The sequence below is a fragment of the Schistocerca americana genome, chromosome 8 (assembly GCF_021461395.2).
Source record: "Schistocerca americana isolate TAMUIC-IGC-003095 chromosome 8, iqSchAmer2.1, whole genome shotgun sequence".
Lineage (NCBI taxonomy): Eukaryota > Metazoa > Arthropoda > Insecta > Orthoptera > Acrididae > Schistocerca > Schistocerca americana.
Window position 1 is genome coordinate 371,520,903 of NC_060126.1, and position 18,626 is coordinate 371,539,528.

General features: G+C 41.7%; 1 protein-coding gene across 7 annotated transcripts in view; it reads right to left on the reverse strand.

The window, feature by feature from the left end:
* Positions 1–18,626, reverse strand: part of LOC124544845 (serine/arginine repetitive matrix protein 1) — a 145,038-nt gene that overhangs the window by 92,723 nt on the left and 33,689 nt on the right. For all 7 annotated transcript variants that reach the window (XM_047123556.1, XM_047123554.1, XM_047123555.1 and 4 more), the window contains 2 exons: positions 17,969–18,286; positions 7,825–7,953 (listed from right to left, as the gene is read on the reverse strand). In XM_047123556.1, coding sequence (XP_046979512.1) covers positions 7,825–7,953; positions 17,969–18,286 — 447 coding nt within the window. The remainder of the gene's footprint in view (positions 1–7,824; positions 7,954–17,968; positions 18,287–18,626) is intronic.

Sequence of the window (18,626 nt, forward strand, 5' to 3'; positions counted from 1 at the left end):
CGACATGGCAAGAGTTCATGAAGTACACCTGGAATGACAAGTCTGAAGTGATGTGAATGTTCTAAAGCAACATACATCCTTTAACAATCAAATGATATAGCAACTTTCCATGCAAGCTGGAAATGTGGATATCATTAAATGTCTCATATCTTACAGAAGTCAGTTTGTCTTCCATCTTCAAATATAGACTCTGTGCAGCTGTTTTTACTTCAGAGTTAAGTGTTGATGGGTGGCGTGTATCATCGCAGAATAAAGCTTCCAATTAATTACGATGCTTTCATTTTGAATACTTCCAACAGTGCATGGTTTCAAAGTTAATTTTTCTTTAACCAATTAGTTTCAATATGTTAAACTTAAACGACTTCTTTCTTTTCAAAATCGTAAGCAAATGTCATTTGTGGTATCAATAAATATAGTGTAATTGATACGACATATTTTAATTTTCAATGTAACACCGAAGAACACTGAGAAATGACCGAAGTTACTATTGAGACAGGTTTCCTGTCCCATTGGGCTTGAAAAAATATTATACAGCCCATTCAACTGTTGTGACATTGCCACACACATTGCATCACTCTTTGGGGAAACCCTATCCTGCAGAAAACCTATTCATTTGCATCAAACAGTAGTGTAACTACTTACCAAACACGAATGACACCAACACATTATCAATATGCTATCACTAGAAAGGTATAGGAAATATTGCAAGAAATATTTGATCTAAGATATTTATGCACAAATCAAAATGGTAGGCAAACCTCCAAAGTATTTAGGAAACCAACAACAGCAGATATTTTCATATACAGTGAATCTTGTCATCCAAACAGCTACAAGCTCTCTGACTTTTGCTGTCCGACAGACAGAGGATTTAAATCCTGATGAATGTGGAACACACAACCACAGAGCTACATGTCATAGAACAGCTAGCCAGAGCTAACTGTTGCCACAAAAACAATGAACAAATTAAATGTGAAGGAGAACGCCATGTAGAATACTAAACCAGTCAAAACTCCATATTTCAGTAATGTTTCTCAGAAAATGGCTAGTATTTTCAAATCTTTTCAAGTCAGTGCTGTATTTAAGAACAATATACTGCGATATAAGCTAAGAACCAATTTGCAATATGAAATCGACAAATATGAGTGCTGATATCCACAAAATTCAATGTAATACCTGTAACACGAGCCATGTAGGTCATTTAAGTTCAAGTAGAAAAAACAATGGCATGCTTTTCAGTTCAGCAATTTCAGAGTCAGTTGTTGGTTGGTTGGTTTTGGGGTTTGATGGGGGCTAAACATCAAGGTCATCAGTCCCCTGTTCCAAACAGACATACTTGTAAAAGGCTTATACAGTAAAAGTGTAACCTCTGCACCCAGAGGGAGAGAACACCAAGGGGTACAGAGCTAAAATGAACACCATAATAACACAAAATAGAGGACACTTAAAAGGAGCAGAGCAAATAGTTGACTAGAGTAAAACAGACTACAGTGGTTGATGGATTAGGTAAAAGGTCAACCACTCAACTACAAATGAAGAACCTCCAGCTGGAAAGCGTTGATAGAGGAACCAACACAACTTGTTACCATACAAGACACTATTTTGGTATCCATGTCACAATTTAAAGTCGCTGGAGTGGGTGTAGCCTGAGAAATCATGCGAGAGCACCCACACTAGAGTGAGTGATAAAAACCAGATGCACGGATAAAACGTAAAACTGAGTCAGCTATAGAGGCATCGTCACCTAGAATTAAAGGAAGTGCAGCTGGTAAATTAAAGGACTGCCGCAAGGGGGCTAAAAGGGGGCAGTCCATCAGAAGATGGACCACTGTCAGCGACACTTGGGCGGGTTCTCACGGCGAAGGAGGTAGCTGTGGGTCAACCACGTATGTCCAATTCGGAGATGGCAGAGAACAACTGAGTCCCTACACGTGCTCCTCAAGGATGAGTTCCATACGACTGTGGACGACTTTACCATGCGGAGCTTATTTGGCGTGTTCAAGACAGACCATTCAGGGCTCCAGACATTGCGGACCTGGTGATGTAGGGCTGACCGGAGATCTCTTCCCACAAGACCAAGCTCCAGGGGTGGCAAAGTGGTGGCCTGTTTGGCCAACCGATCGACACATTCATTTCCTGGAATGCCGATGTGGCCCGGGGTCCACACAAATGTCGCTGAACGACCACACTCGGCGAGAGCAAAAACAGCATATTGAATATCGCGCACCAAAGGGTCCCGAGAAAAACACTGGTCGAGTGCTTGCAATTAACTCAGGGAGTCACTGCATATGACAAATGACTCCCCAGGGCAGGAAGAAAGGCAAGCGAATGCACGATAAAGAGCAACCAGCTCCGCAGTGAAAACACTGCTCCCACAAGGCAGTGAATGCTGCTCAACATAGTCGCCGTGGATGAGAGCAAACCCAGTGCGTCCATCGACCACAGACCCATTGGTGTAGACTACATCTGCATTGCGAAATGAGGCAAGAACAGCCATGATTTGTTGATGAAGACTGGCAGGTGGAACAGAGGGCTTGGAGTCGCAGGACAAATCCAAGCAAAGCTGCAAGCGAGGGAGGGACCAAGGAGGGGTAGAAGAAGACGGCCGGAAGGATGGAGGAAGGGGAAAGGACTCGAGTGACGAGAGACGGGAACGAACGCCGACCGCGATTGGGAGACCTGACCTAGGCCGCCGTCGTGGTGAGGGGAGTGCAGAAGATGGAAAAAGGAGCCTGCGGTTTGGGTGGTCGGGCAAGGCATGGACACGGGCGATGTAAGACGCAAGCAACTGTTGTCGGTGGAATCTTATGGGAGGGATTCCAGCTTCTACAAGAAGGCTAGTCACCGGACTAGTGCGGAAGGCACCTGTCGCCAGTCTGACGCCACAATGGAGAATCAGATCGAGGATCTGCAACGTTGGAAGGTGCTGCTGAGCCTTACACCACGCTCCCGTAGTCGAGACGGGACTGGATTAAGGCCTTATAGAGCTGCAGGAGGGTTGTTCGTGCAGCCCCCCAAACAGTGTGGCTGAGGCAGCGAAGGATGTTGAGATGCCGCCAGCACCGTTATTTAAGCTTGCGAAGATAAGGTGTCCAAGTGAGCTGAGCACCAAACAGCATGCCAAAAAAGCAATGTGTCTCCTCTATACAAAGGAGTTCATTGGCAAGGTAGAGCTCTGGATGGAGGTGGACCGTTCGAAGATGACAGAAATGCATCACTCGGGTCTTAGAGGCTGAGAACTGAAAACCATGGTTGGATGCCCAAAAATGTGTCTTACGGATAGCTTCCTGCAGCCACCGTTCAGCGTCACTGATGCTTGGGGAACAAAAGTCATCGGCATATAGAGAGGAACAGACCAATGAGCCCATCTCAGCTGCAAGACCATTAATCGCCAGCAAAACGAGGGGAACACTGAGAATCGAACCCTGCGAGACACCGTTCTCCTGAATTTGAGCTGAGCTAAAATAAGTGCCTACTCTAACCCGAAAAGAGCAATTGGAGAGAAAATTCCAGAGAAAAATCAGAAGTGGACCCCGTAAGCCCCATTCGTGCAGCGTAGCAAGGATATGATGGCGCCAGGTGGTATCGTACGTCTTCCGAAGATCGAAGAAAACAGCAACTAGATGTTGTCGCCGAGTAAAAGCTGTACGAATAGCCGACTAGCGAGACTAAATTGTCGATCGCTGAGCGGCCCTGACGGAAGGCCCCGTTGCTGGGCCAGGACGCCTCGAGCTTCGAGGATCCACATGAGCCGCTGACTCACCATATATTCTAGGAGTTTGCACATAACATTGGTAAGACTGATAGGGTGATAGCTATCAACCACCAGCGGATCTGCACCTGGTTGCAGCACCGGGAGAGTCAGTTGCAGCCACCCACCCACCCACACACACACACACACACACACACACACACACACACACACACACATTCTCAAAAGTGGCCATCCCATGTTGGGAATTACTGAGGATCTCGCAATTTTGCATATACAGGATAAAGGCAAGGAATTGTATCTGCTGACAATATACATAGTGTGGGAAACCATAATACATTAAATGAACAGTTTACAGGTGATACAAATAACTTTTTTGGAACATTTTCAGATCATTTTTAATATACACTCCTGGAAATTGAAATAAGAACACCGTGAATTCATTGTCCCAGGAAGGGGAAACTTTATTGACACATTCCTGGGGTCAGATACATCACATGATCACACTGACAGAACCACAGGCACATAGACACAGGCAACAGATCATGCACAATGTCGGCACTAGTACAGTGTATATCCACCTTTCGCAGCAATGCAGGCTGCTATTCTCCCATGGAGACGATCGTAGAGATGCTGGATGTAGTCCTGTGGAACGGCTTGCCATGCCATTTCCACCTGGCGCCTCAGTTGGACCAGCGTTCGTGCTGGACGTGCAGATCGCGTGAGACGACGCTTCATCCAGTCCCAAACATGCTCAATGGGGGACAGATCCGGAGATCTTGCTGGCCAGGGTAGTTGACTTACACCTACTAGAGCACGTTGGGTGGCACGGGATACATGCGGACGTGCATTGTCCTGTTGGAACAGCAAGTTCCCTTGCCGGTCTAGGAATGGTAGAACGATGGGTTCGATGACGGTTTGGATGTACCGTGCACTATTCAGTGTCCCCTCGACGATCACCAGTGGTGTACGGCCAGTGTAGGAGATCGCTCCCCACACCATGATGCCGGGTGTTGGCCCTGTGTGCCTCGGTCGTATGCAGTCCTGATTGTGGCGCTCACCTGCACGGCGCCAAACACGCATACGACCATCATTGGCACCAAGGCAGAAGCGACTCTCATCGCTGAAGACGAGACGTCTCCATTCGTCCCTCCATTCACGCCTGTCGCGACACCACTGGAGGCGGGCTGCACGATGTTGGGGCGTGAGCGGAAGACGGCCTAACGGTGTGCGGGACCGTAGCCCAGCTTCATGGAGACGGTTGCGAATGGTCCTCGCTGATACCCCAGGAGCAACAGTGTCCCTAATTTGCTGGGAGGTGGCGGTGCGGTCCCCTACGGCACTGCGTAGGATCCTACGGTCTTGGCGTGCATCCGTGCTTCGCTGCGGTCCGGTCCCAGGTCGACGGGCACGTGCACCTTCCGCCGACCACTGGCGACAACATCGATGTACTGTGGAGACCTCACGCCCCACGTGTTGAGCAATTCGGCGGTACGTCCACCCGGCCTCCCGCATGCCCACTATACGCCCTCGCTCAAAGTCCGTCAACTGCACATACGGTTCACGTCCACGCTGTCGCGGCATGCTACCAGTGTTAAAGACTGCGATGGAGCTCCGTATGCCACGGCAAACTGGCTGACACTGACGGCGGCGGTGCACAAATGCTGCGCAGCTAGCGCCATTCGACGGCCAACACCGCGGTTCCTGGTGTGTCCGCTGTGCCGTGCGTGTGATCATTGCTTGTACAGCCCTCTCGCAGTGTCCGGAGCAAGTATGGTGGGTCTGACACACCGGTGTCAATGTGTTCTTTTTTCCATTTCCAGGAGTGTATGTTTATTATTTGGTGGTTTTACAGCCCTCTGTTCATGCCGAGATTTGAATTTCTGGGCTACCCAGCATCTCTATTTCTTTGGTATTCTCTTTGGATTTCATGTTACATTCATGAAGTGCTCACTCAAATTAGGTCTACATTTGTCTGCATGATGTAGTTTCCAGGACAATACACAGGCCATGTACACTATAGTTGGAGTCACGAACGAAGGCAGATGAGCTTAGGCTGCTTCTGCGCATCTATGTCATGCACTCTGTGGCAACCTACGAGTGTTAAGAAGTATTCCATCAGTGTTCTGCTGTGAATGTCATAGCCAATACAAGCATTAAAAATGACTGTAGAGAGTTACCTAGTAAATTTTTATACCACTTCATCTACATCTACAGTGATACTCTGCAAATCACACTTAAGTGCCTGGCAAAGGGTTCATAGAACCACCTTCACAAGAATTCACTATTATTTCAATCTCAAACAGTGCATGGAAAAAACAAACGCCTAAATCTTTCGGTGTGAGCTCCAGTTTCCCTTATTTTATTATGATGATCATTTCTCTACGTAGGGCAGCGTCAACAAAACATTTTCACATTCAGAAGAGAAAGTTAGTGACTGAAATTTCGATAGAACATTCCACCCCAACGCAAAACACATTTGTTTTAATGATGTCCTCCCCAAATCTTGTTTCATGTTAGTGGGATAATACAGAATGTGCTGTTGTTCTTTGAACTTTCTCAATGTAATCCGTTCACCCTATCTGGTAAGGATCCCAGACGGTGCAGCAGTACTCCAAAAGATGATGAACAAGCATAGTGTAGGCAGCCTCTTCAGTAGATCTGTTACATTTTTCAAGTATTCTGCCAATAAAACTCAGTCTTCGGTTTGCCTTCCCTACCTTTCTACATGTTCTTTCCAATTTAAGTGGCTTGTTATTGTGATTCCTAGATATTTAGTTGAATTTACGGCTTTCAAATTTGACTGATTCATCTTGTAACCGAAGTTTAATGGATACCTTTTCGCACTCGTGGGGATGACCTCACACTTTTCATTGTTTAAGGTCTATTGCCAATCTTTACACCATAGAAGTATCTTGTTGCGAGGCGTCATGGCTGATGGTGGTGGTAAGTGACAAATTCTGGATAAGCAAGCGAGAGATAATTTGCATACTTTCTTCAAGCTCAGAGTATGTATATGCACTTGCCGCAAGCCATGGTGGGGAACCGGCAACAATGCAAACCTCTCCTGTGTCTTGAGCTTCATTTATCACGGCCATTCCTGGATCAAACTACAATAGCTGTTACTATGAAGCTGCCAGTATCCAGGACAACACACGAAACTTTATTTTAATTTATTGTATCCGTTTAGGGTTATGTGCACGTACATCGTAAGAGGACACGGCTGCATGTGAAATAGCCACATCAATTTTATAATTATTATTTTTATTGCTCTTGATTACACTTAATGACTGTTTATAGATTCTTGTACGGTTATTCTGAGGGTGAAGGCTTGACTTTCAAGAAGCATAAATTCTAGTGTTTTTTACACTGTAAATAGTTGGCTGAGCCAACATTTTATCACTAACCGAAGTATAATCACTAGCCGACACACACAATGATCTCAAGGAAGTCACTGTTGAACTATTGGACAACATACTGTTGGAACATCAATTCTTTTAAGTTGATGTCGAAATCACTAACATAAACGATACAAATTAAAAAATGCCTGGTAATTAGAATGGTGACAACCCAACACTCGCAGTACGAAGAAGTAGTTCAACAAATAGGAACAAAAATGACTGAGTGAACTATTAGTTGAAGGGACCAAACGAAATAATAATAATAATATGACATTAGCAACAAAATCTATTTTACTCTACAACTGATACAGCATGCATGTCATTGTTCAAGTGGTTTTGAAGTATTTTATTGTGTATCATACTAACCATATCATAATGTCCTGTAACATTTGGCAAGTCACAGTCTTTCTGTGTGTGTAAGATGATAAAATTGAGCGTGATCTGTCCTTGCCCAGAACAGTTGGTGAACAGTAGAGAAAATCACTGTGCCAAATATTACAGCATGGCTAAACCTAAGGATCACTAGACATGCAAAGACACCCCAAAACTAATTTTAAAATGTCATGTATACAAAAATCATTTGTGGAATGAAGCTTTAAGTTATCTCCTTGCAGTTACCTTGCAGAAAGGATGTTTATTTGTTTTGTTTTCCTCCAGAGGAATTGAGAATAATGACTAATCTAGGTGGCAAGGTATACCATCTAGTTTACTTACATTTTTGGAAGCTCAATGTTTGGTTCCTCTCCTGGTGGAGGTGGTTCTGGAGAGGATGAAGGTTCCCTTTTAGTATGACCATTTCCACTGTGGGAATTTGAAATCTTTGATAGTGGTGGTGATTCTGATCTGAGAATAGAGATAAATTTATTTTACAGGACCATGTTACACACACAACATTTACAAGCTTTAATGGTTTGAGGTAGCTCTTTAAATCACTGTTGATTATCTATAAAAAAAATCTAGAGTAGGTGACCACTCACCTTTAGCAGACTACTGTATGGCACACACACGTATCTAACAGAACCCAGTACTAACCAGCTTTCAAGCCCTGGCTCTTATGAAAAACTATGCACATTCACACATAAACAGCCACACACATACTTATTACTGTGGTGACATTTGTTATCATAGAGCTGTTTGCTAGAGTTATGTATGTAGTGAGGGGACAGGGAAGTATGAACAAGGTAAGGAGGGTAACAAAGTAGAGCAATGCAAAAGCGGATTTGTAAACAACAGACGCCGCCGCCCCCCCCCTCCCCCCACACACAAACAGATATCAAAAGTAAGTATATATCATGCATATGTTATACTAATAAAACAACACTATGGATGGATAGATCTGTGGAGAACAAATATGAATCACTCATGCATTCACATAGTGCAGTGAAACAGGTTGCTACCCTCTGGCATTACGGCTAACACACAGACAGACAGACTTTTACATGACGGTACTGAGTGTAGGGTTATGTCTGTAAGTGCTGTTCATGTGTCCTCCCAAACTCTTCTGGCCTGCCAGATTAGTGTACTGCCAGTAAACTCCAGATTCTTTAAAGAATGTTACTTCCAGGCATAAAAGAGCTTTAAATTTCTGATTGCTGGACAACTGAATAGGTGTATTAATTGGCATTAAGCATGTAAGGGAGAAAAAGTTTACAGAAGATCTGAAATTGCGTGTGAAGTTTGCTGGAAGTCACTGGATAAATGCAGTCCAAGTAATTTGTGCGCCACTGAATAACACTGCCTCTAGACATATACAGTTTATGATTTAAATATTTGATTTCATGTGTTAAATCTTTAACATAAGGTAATATCTCTTAGTTAACCATGGCGATTTTAAACTTTTAAATTCACTCGATAATTATATGAAATACTGAAAAATCAAAGTTTTTCTGGCTGTGGAAACTATTAGACAGGCAACCTGCAACAGGAAATGCCATGAATCCAATTAGTTGCTTAGCAATAAAGAAAGAGTTGCTGGACACACTATTCCTGCATGTTCATATCTGAGTGACAATATTGAAAATAATGGACAGAAGGAACTAAGGCAATTAATTCAGACCACGATGCACACACAGGAACTTCTGTGCCAACAACCTCCTACATAAAGTTAGCCTAAAGTGGCAATAACATGGACCTTCGGAACCCAATAGTTTACATTATGTCGAACAATGGAAACTACAGGTAGGAATGTGAACAATGTAGGAAAAGATAGATCGCTACTAACTGTAAAGGACACACATTAAGCTGCAGACAGACATAATTAAAAGACACTTACATAAAGCTTTCAGCCACAGCCTTCATCAGCAAAATAGAAACACACACCATTCATACACGTAAGCAAGCACACATAACCACCAACTACAGCATCTCTGATCGAGATGCACACACGACCACCACCTCCCTCTCATACCGAGATACTAGAGGTGGTGGTCATGTGTGGATGAGGTGCGCTTCCTTGTGTGTACAAATGGTGTGTGTTTCTCTTTAGCTGATGAAGCTGTGGCCAAAAGCTCTAAGTGTCTTAACTGTGCCTGTCTGCAGCTTAATGTGCCTTCTTTATGGAGAGTTTCCATTATGTTTTATTCTGGGGCACAAACCTGCAAGAAAATACATTGATAGTTGTGAATCCACTGTGGGACCAGTTTTTCTCTTAAAGATGATCATCAGGCCACAAAATAAAATATTAAAAATTTAAATGACTTTTTCGTCTTACTATCTTACAGACAAACTGGTAGCACAATAAGAAAAATTAACTTAGTAGATGTGAATGTGTCTTAGCAGGTGTCCAGGTGTTTATCAAAATGATTTTAATAAAATATGCTACAGTTGTGGAGAAAGGCCTGCGGAAAATACAGTAAACTGCAGAAATTAGGGTCTGAAGATAGGTTAGTGAAGTTGAATGACTAGTTAAGTAAGATCAAATAGGATATAACATTGTTGTAAGTGCAGTAAAAAATGGGAGATCAACCAAATTAGCATCAGGCACGTGTATAAGCACAACAGGATAAAGCATGAATTAGTAGATTTACTGTGAATAACAACATGTTAGTTTTTAAAAAAAGAGGCTATGTGGTTGCCATATCTCTGAAGAAATTACGGACTAAGTGGCAGAATGAGAATAAACACAAAGCTAAAAAGTGGACTAATCAGATAAAATGTCAGAAATAGATTATAACAATTTACTTACCAATAGGGAGTAGTGACCAAAGCAGAAATCGTGTTGCAAAAGTTGTTTCCAGAAATACGAATAAAAGTGTAATTGGTAAGGACCAGAAAATATATCATCTACTTTTGGCAAAATCTAAATGTAATTCCCCTATTCTGGTAAACAAATAGAAGCACACATTTAAAATGTTCTCATGCTAGACGAGTAAAGACAAAGTCTTCAGGATTTGAAACTGACTTGACAAAGTATCAATTGAGGAACTATCTGACTGGAATGTTTGCTTTCGTAAAAATTTCCAAGTTTTTTTTCCAAAATCCTGCTCAATTCAGTGATTATAAAATGTACAGAACATTAATTTCGACCTTTTGTAGACATCCATAGCCATGCGACCCATACTTGACAGCACTACACGTCGAATCAACAAGGCACTTACTGTAGAAGTAGACCTGCAAGCAACTCTATAGGAAAGTCAGGGGAAGAATTTCGTCATGGTTGAAATGTGTGTGACTTTTTTTCCAATCGCTTAAGTGCAAAGGGCGGACAATATAAACTGCTAGATGGCCATGAGCATAAACACAGTAGAATTTTGACCATCAGATAGAAGAGGAGCGGTGTGGGGAAACAAGTTCACCCTCATCTTGCAGGGCAGCAGCCAACACTCATGTTCTGTGAAAGCAGAACTGATACACTGTCACAAGTGTCAATGCTGTCTGGTAATGCGAGGGTTGTAATCTAAATCCTTGGTGGATGACAATTAGCTATTTCACTTCTTTCAAAATAAGAAAAGAATGAGCAATGCACAACACACAGCATTCAAGAACAGCTAATGAACAACTGTTTCTTGAGGTTGGGGAGTATTGTTAACAAGGCAGTTGTGGCCTGAGCTATAGCAGTAGTCGACACAACCACAGTTCAGTTCATAACAGCCTTGACTTAACTGCCTAAGTTAAAAACTTCCAAATTATACCAACTTTTGAATTTGAGCAAATTAACAAATGTATGTGTTTCTTTGTTGCAAATGCTAGTTCCCACATCTGAGTAATAGGTTGCATTATGTGATGTGTATCTTAAGCAGACCATTCAAATACCCACAATAGGCATGGTAGCAAAGCTTCAAGCACACTGATACATTGTTGCATTCGTGAACTTTTTATATTTCAAACATGTCCTTATGCACATTACTCTCTAACTGGGTTTTGTCAGATGATGTGCAATTCCAATAACCGAAAACTGGTTACATTTTCAATATCTGTAAGTGGTAAATAAAACTATTTCAAACTATCTCCAACAAAAAAGTTAATCTGGATATAATTTGCTATGAAATAGCAAGTAATAGGAAATTTTGGGTTTTTGCATTTTTAGCAGAAATCTCATCTATATTCACATTCACTGCAAAATGAAAAAGATTTCTCTTCCCTAGTTTTCAATTATGAAACCATTAATGACAGGATCACATCCATCAGATTGAATGCTTCTTCATGTAAAGTCCACATCATTCAGACCATTGCCCCTACTGCTGCAGCATTGGATGAGGAGATAGAAGAGTTCTATGAACAACAGTAAGAAGTCCTTAGTAAGATCCCTAACTAACAACAGGCAATAATACTAAAACTGGAGATACTACCCTACACATGCACTTACAATCTGTGGTTGGACCTAACAGTCTAGGCAAGAGAAATAAATAAGGCAGGTATGAGGGTACGCAGAAATATAAAAATATAATGCCTCAGAATTTATGAGAAAACTCTTGAAGTACCTTAAATAAAATAAACCCTGTTAACATTCTATATCTTTATTCATCATGCCTACATTATTTATTTCTCAACATAGTAACCTCGGTGACTAACACATCTCTCCCAAGCAAGCCATCAAAACTGATTCTTTCTGCTTGTTTTGTTGTATACTACAACAAAAATGCTGTTACAATGAAATGAACACCCTTAGCTGCTTACAGGCATTGACATACGTCAACGGGGACAGGTGAAAATGTGTGCCCCGACCGGGACTCGAACCCGGGATCTCCAGCATACATGGCAGACGCTCTATCCATCTGAGCCACCGAGGACACACAGGCTAGCGTGACTGCAGGGATTTATCTCTGGCACGCCTCCTGCGAAACACACATTCTCAACGTGTTGTCCCGCACTACATTCGTAGTGCTCCCACCCATTATACTCATTACTCGTGCGCGTTGCCGATTCCCGCAACAGTTCGGGCACTGTTTGTGCATTCGCATAGGAGAAGAAGATGGTCAAGTGGCCGGTGAGCCTTAACTATATAAATACTAAGATGGTATCTGGTATCTGACATGTCCGAAAGAACAGATACTATCTTAGTATAAAAATACAGTTGTTGATACTGTTGCTGTTGAATGTTTGACTTTGATGACAGAGCAACAATCTCACCTCTGCTTGCACCATTTCACCACTAGCAAAGTGAAGTCCTCAAAGAAGTTCTTATAAGTTTTGGAAACATGAAAATCGGATGGGTCCAAATTGGGACTGTATGGAGAATGATCAACAACAGTGAACTCAAAACACTGCAATGTTGCATATGTTGGTGCACTCGTGTATGGTCTGGCATTGTAATGCTGAAAGAGAGGGCACTCCAAGTGTGGACAAACTTTTCAAATTCAAAACTTAATTACAGCACATTGTTTCTCACACACCAATATAGTTATGTCACACTCTGCCATATTACACATACAATTCTGAGCCCTCTAGGGGCAGACAGATACAAATATGTAGATATGGGGAATAAATTTGTAGAGATGTCATATGATGCAGCTTACTTCATCCTAGTGCGAAACTTCATTTCAGTCTTGGGTATTTAAGATCTTCCCTGTTGCTGACTGCAGTAGTGATCACATTCTGCTGCCATGAAAATGTGGGTTAAGCTCAAATCCACCAAGAAGAATGGCCACAAAGTGCAAAAGATCCCAGGATACTACAGCTCACACTACAATTAACTTGACAGAGAAGCAGTCTGAAGAAAACTGGTATCCGCACCATGCAGGATCAAGACAGATATAAGAACCTACACGGAGAAATAAAACAGAATTATTGGAAGGATGGTTCACACTTCATTCACAGCAACGGTGATACAATAGAACAACATTGTATCACAATCAAGCACATGATCTCTTCAAGTAACTCTACAGCATCACCAGTGAATTTAATTCTAGGGCGTGAGAGTTAGATGATAAGAAAGCAAGTCTATCAGAGACAAGGAAGACATCATTCCGAGATGGAAAGAGTGATGTGAAAGCAATTTAACAACTAGCTTCAAAATCTACAATATTATTCAGTGAAACAGTGAAAGCAAATTCGAAGTCTGAAGAACTATAAATCCCATGGTCTAGACAGTATATCTGCTGAGATCGAAGACATGGGACAGGAGGGAGATGATGTGCTGCATTCATTGATTACAGGAATATGGGAAACTGGGTATTGGTCAGAAAACTGGCATATGTCTCTCTTTATCCCCACACAATAAAAAGTCCATCAGGAACAACTCCAACTTCTGAACTATTGCTCTTACATCCCGTATAAGCAAAATTTTGCTCTACACCTTAAACCAGCATCTGAAGCCATACATTCAGCCTTGAAAATACACAGAAAAAAAACAGCTTTTGTTGAAGGAAAAGGAAGTCATTAACAGATCTTCCATGCATGACAAATAGCTGAGAAATCACGAGAGTTCTCTGTTCCTATTTTCATCTGCTTCCCTAACTAAAGGAAAGTGTTTGACTGTGTTGTCTGGGAAAAGTTGTAGCAGGTACTTGCAGAGTTTGGAGTCTCACAACACTTGACAGCACTTACTAGCAGCCTATACACTAATCACCTCACTGCTGTGAAGACAAGTGCTGGCACATCTGATTTATTCAGTGTATCAAAAGGTGTCGGGCAGTGCCGTGTGCTGTGTTATATACCCCCAACTGTACAACACCTGTTCAGAAAATGTTGTTATGAACACTCTTTATGGCTGGACAACAGGTATCTCAAATGGTGGTAGAACTACTAATAAACTCCGACTTGCTGAGGACACTGAGCTTTAGCGAGCAATGAAGACGAACTTGCTGAGTTACTAACAAAAGTAAAAAATGTTAATCTATCATAAGGAGTGGATCTCAACCTTAGCAAGTCAAAACTCACGATAATTGATCAAGGAACACAGGTTCACCTGAAAAGTCTATTGTGGGTCAACCATCTATGACAAGAGAAGCTCCAAAGGTTAGATAAGAAGAAGGAACACATTAGGATGAGCGGCTGCTATTTGTTAACACCATGTTGAAGTTGTAATATGTGCTTTTATTACAATGATATAAAAAACTTTAATATTCAGTACATACTATACACTGTAAGTGTAATCTACTACAGTCAAGCTAATAAATTAAGGATAGTGCTGATACATGGTGAAACAATGCTCTGGTGGGCGGTTTTCGGGTTTAGATCACCTCGGGGTAGATAATGTGGTGCATTTAATCTGGAGTCGTCGCACGGTGGCGCTGGCAGCAGTCCACATACACAGAGGTGTGTTGGTGCATGTCAAGAGTACGGTGCAGCAAGTAAGTGTGCAGATGTTTTAAGACATGCTAATGGTGACTGTGTGTTGAAAATGGCTCAAAGAACACATATTGACGAGGGGTAGAATACTAGGGTGACTGGAGGCTGGTCAAACACAGCAGGCCATGGCACAGGCACTCCGTGTGCCACAAAGTGTGATCTCAAGATTATGGCAACAATTCCAGCAGACACGAAACGTGTCCAGGTGCTACAGTACGGGATGTCCACGTGTACAACACCACAAGAAGACCGATATCTCATCATCAGTGCCCACAGACGGCCACAGAGTACTGCAGGTAGCCTTGCTCGGGACCTTACCGCAGCCACTGGAACAGTTGTCTCCAGACACACAGTCTACAGACGACTGAACAGACATGGTTTATTCGGCTGGTCACAGGAGAGCCCGTAAAGCCAGCTGTCAAGAACAGAGTACATGGTCATTGGAACAGTGGTTCCAGGTTATGTTAACAGACAAGTCCAGGTATAGTCTCAACAATGACTCTCGCCAGGTTTTCATCTGGCGTGAACCAGGAACCAGATACCAACCCCTTAATGTCCTTGAAAGGGAGCTGTATGGAGGTCATGGTTTGATGTTGTGGGGTGGGATTATGATTGGTACACGTACACCCCTGCATCTCTTTGACAGAGGAACTGTGACAGGTGAGGTGTATCGGGACGCCATTTTGCACCAGTATGTCTGCCTTTTCAGGGGTGCAGTGGGTCCCACCTTCCTCCTGATGGATGATCATGCAAGGCCCCACTGAGCTGCCATTGTGAAGGAGTACCTTGAAAGAAGATATCAAGCGAATGGAGTGGCCTGCCTGTTCTCCAGACATGAACCACATCGAGCACGCCTGGGATGCTCTCAGTTGATGTATCGCTGCAAGTCTTCAAACCCCTACGACACTTCAGGAGCTCCGACAGACACTGGTGCAAGAATGGGAGGTTATACCCCAGCAGCTGCACAACCACCTGATCCAGAATATGCCAACCTATTGTGCAGCCTGTGCACGTGTACATGGTGATCATATCCCACATTGGCATTTTGTAGCATGTGTTTCAGGATGGTTTTCTCAACTTAAAACCAATATCGTGGACTTACAGATCTGTCGTGTGTGTTCCCTATGTCTCTATGCTATTAGCACCAGTTTTGTGTAGTGCCATGTTGTGTGGCACCACATTCTGCAATTATACGTAATTTATAAGCATGAGTGTAGATGTGGCTTGCGTGTATATTCTTCATGTCTGATTTTATGACATACTTTTTTAGAACTGAAGATGGCTTCACTGTCTAACTGATTTTCTGTAATAAATGATTTTAAATACAGTGAAACCCCCTTTTAAACTTCTCAAGGGACTTTAAAAAAAAAAAATTGTGTAAATGTGGGGAAAAATGCTTTAAGCTGTGTAAGTTACGTTTAGGATACCCCCTTGCACTGTATGTATGATGTATGTACGTAACAGGCATCAAAAGACTTGTCAGGGACTTTTTTATTATGTAATAAAGGTTTATTATCTAATAAAAACCACTGATGTAACTGGAATCGTTAACTGTCTGGGAAGTGGAAACATCTGACTTAATTTCAAATGTCATAATCAATGTTTTTGAAAAGCCAGTAGCTGTCATTCATTATTTAAATAATGAAATACTGCACTAGTTACGTATTTTTTCATGCTTAGCACAACACGTTTCGAGAATTTTTTTATCGCTGTCAAATGTAAATAAGTATTTTGTATGGTGTTTGAATATATTTTATTCTGCATCTCTTGCACTGTACTCATCTTTTTGAGGTTATCAGGTACTGTGCCTTATCAATTATGTAGACAACCCCCCCTCCCCCCAACACACACACACACACAAACTATCACCAACACTGTTTTTTTTTTCCTTCACATTACAAAAAATACATACGTAAATACTGCACTTGCCAACAAGAATAAATTCTCCAAATACATTTTGCTCAGCATGAATACAATACGTAACCGGCGCTGTGTTTACACTAAAATCATTTGAGCAACACAGTGAATGACTGTGTCAACTGACGCTCCATGTGGCCATACGCCGAAACATGCTAAATATGGTTCAACAAAGGTGTCACGATGATCACAACAATCACAAAACTGCATTTGCAAAGCAGAGACAGTTTGAAAATTGTTGTGATTGGTCATGATATCTTTATCTGATCAAACCTAGTTACTCCCATCAGCCACCATGCCATGTACACCGAAGCAAGCAGTGAGAGATACAGCACAAATTGTTACAACTCGCACTCGTTTACCCGTTCAAATCCACTGAATAGAGTGCTCTGATGTCAAGGAACTTAACCACTTAATATTTATAAACACTACTGGATGGCCAACATTATGCCAGCATCATATCCTCTCTACAAACATTTTTTTTGTAATGTGTAAATCGCGAGAAAATTAAAAATATGTTGACACAAAATCCGGTGCAAATTAACACTGCTGGCAGTTTTCTTGTTTACAATACCAATATTGCACTCACTGAGCACACGGTTCCCAATGGAATCCAACTTTAAGGACTATTTTTATAATGAGTACCAGCAGCTTTTATGACACATATTAGCATTTAAATTTATTATCTCACTTTGTAAATACCAATTCAGTGCACAATTACTAATATTTATCCATTCAACTAACAATTTATACATTCTATAGCCTCCACGATTTACTGCACCTCAGTAATCAATTCATAAGTTTATCACATCAAAGCTATTTCTTTTCATTGCCTTATTGATTATTTTCACTGCCTCATTAATCATGGAAAATACAATATGATAGTATGAACAGTTATTAATATACTTGTTGCTAATGTATAAATGGCTGTAAGAGATTTGGTTCTTTACATTATCAAAACAGAAGGTATATGCAAGTTTCTACGACTGTGATGCCAACACGGCAATTACTACAGAGAGAGTGAGTTTGAAGCTGCCAGGAAGTTTCATATGCACATACCGTCAAATGCTTGTCATCCTTTTTCTGAACAATACATTCACATACATATTGTGGAACAATATTATTTCTGGTACCATTTGAGCTGTTTTGCAGTACTGTGTGAAGAGTTACGCACTAAAATTATCATAATCTTGAAGAAAGATTTACAACATACCCAGAAGATGAATGGTGGTTGTTTTCATTCCGCCTTTTTTCCCTTTCTCGCTCCTTCTCACGTTCCTTTTCTTTTTCTCGTTCTCTTTCTTTCTCTCTTTCCCTCTCCTTTTCACGTTCTCTCTCTCGCTCCCTCTCCTTCTCCTTCTCTTTTTCCTTCTCTCTTTCCCTTTCACGTTCTCGTTCCTTTTCACGTTCTTTTTCTCTTTCCTTCTCTTTCTCCCTCTCCTTCTCTTCCCTTTCCCTGTTCTTGTCACGCTCTTTCTTCTCCTTTTCTCTGTCACGGTCTCTGTGCCTCTCTCTTGATCTGCTCCGTTTCCTAGAAAACAGAAATGTGGTAATCATATTTTGGAATAATTTACATAATATCAAAAGGAAACAAAAGAAAACAGGACCTATCAATTAAAAGTAAATATCTATGTCCAACAATGATAGTTATTACGAGACAGATTCCAGTAACAGTATTATCGAAATACTCTACAGAGTGAAATAAAAAATTATTTTGTGTCACATAAATCAAAACATGAACGATTAAATTAACAGGAAACTATTTAACAGAAGCTCTTATGTAATATTGCAGGATCAGAATACCACATCCGAATCGAAGTACTATATCAAGGCCACAAATACAAACCACAACTCAAAGTAATTTATCAGCA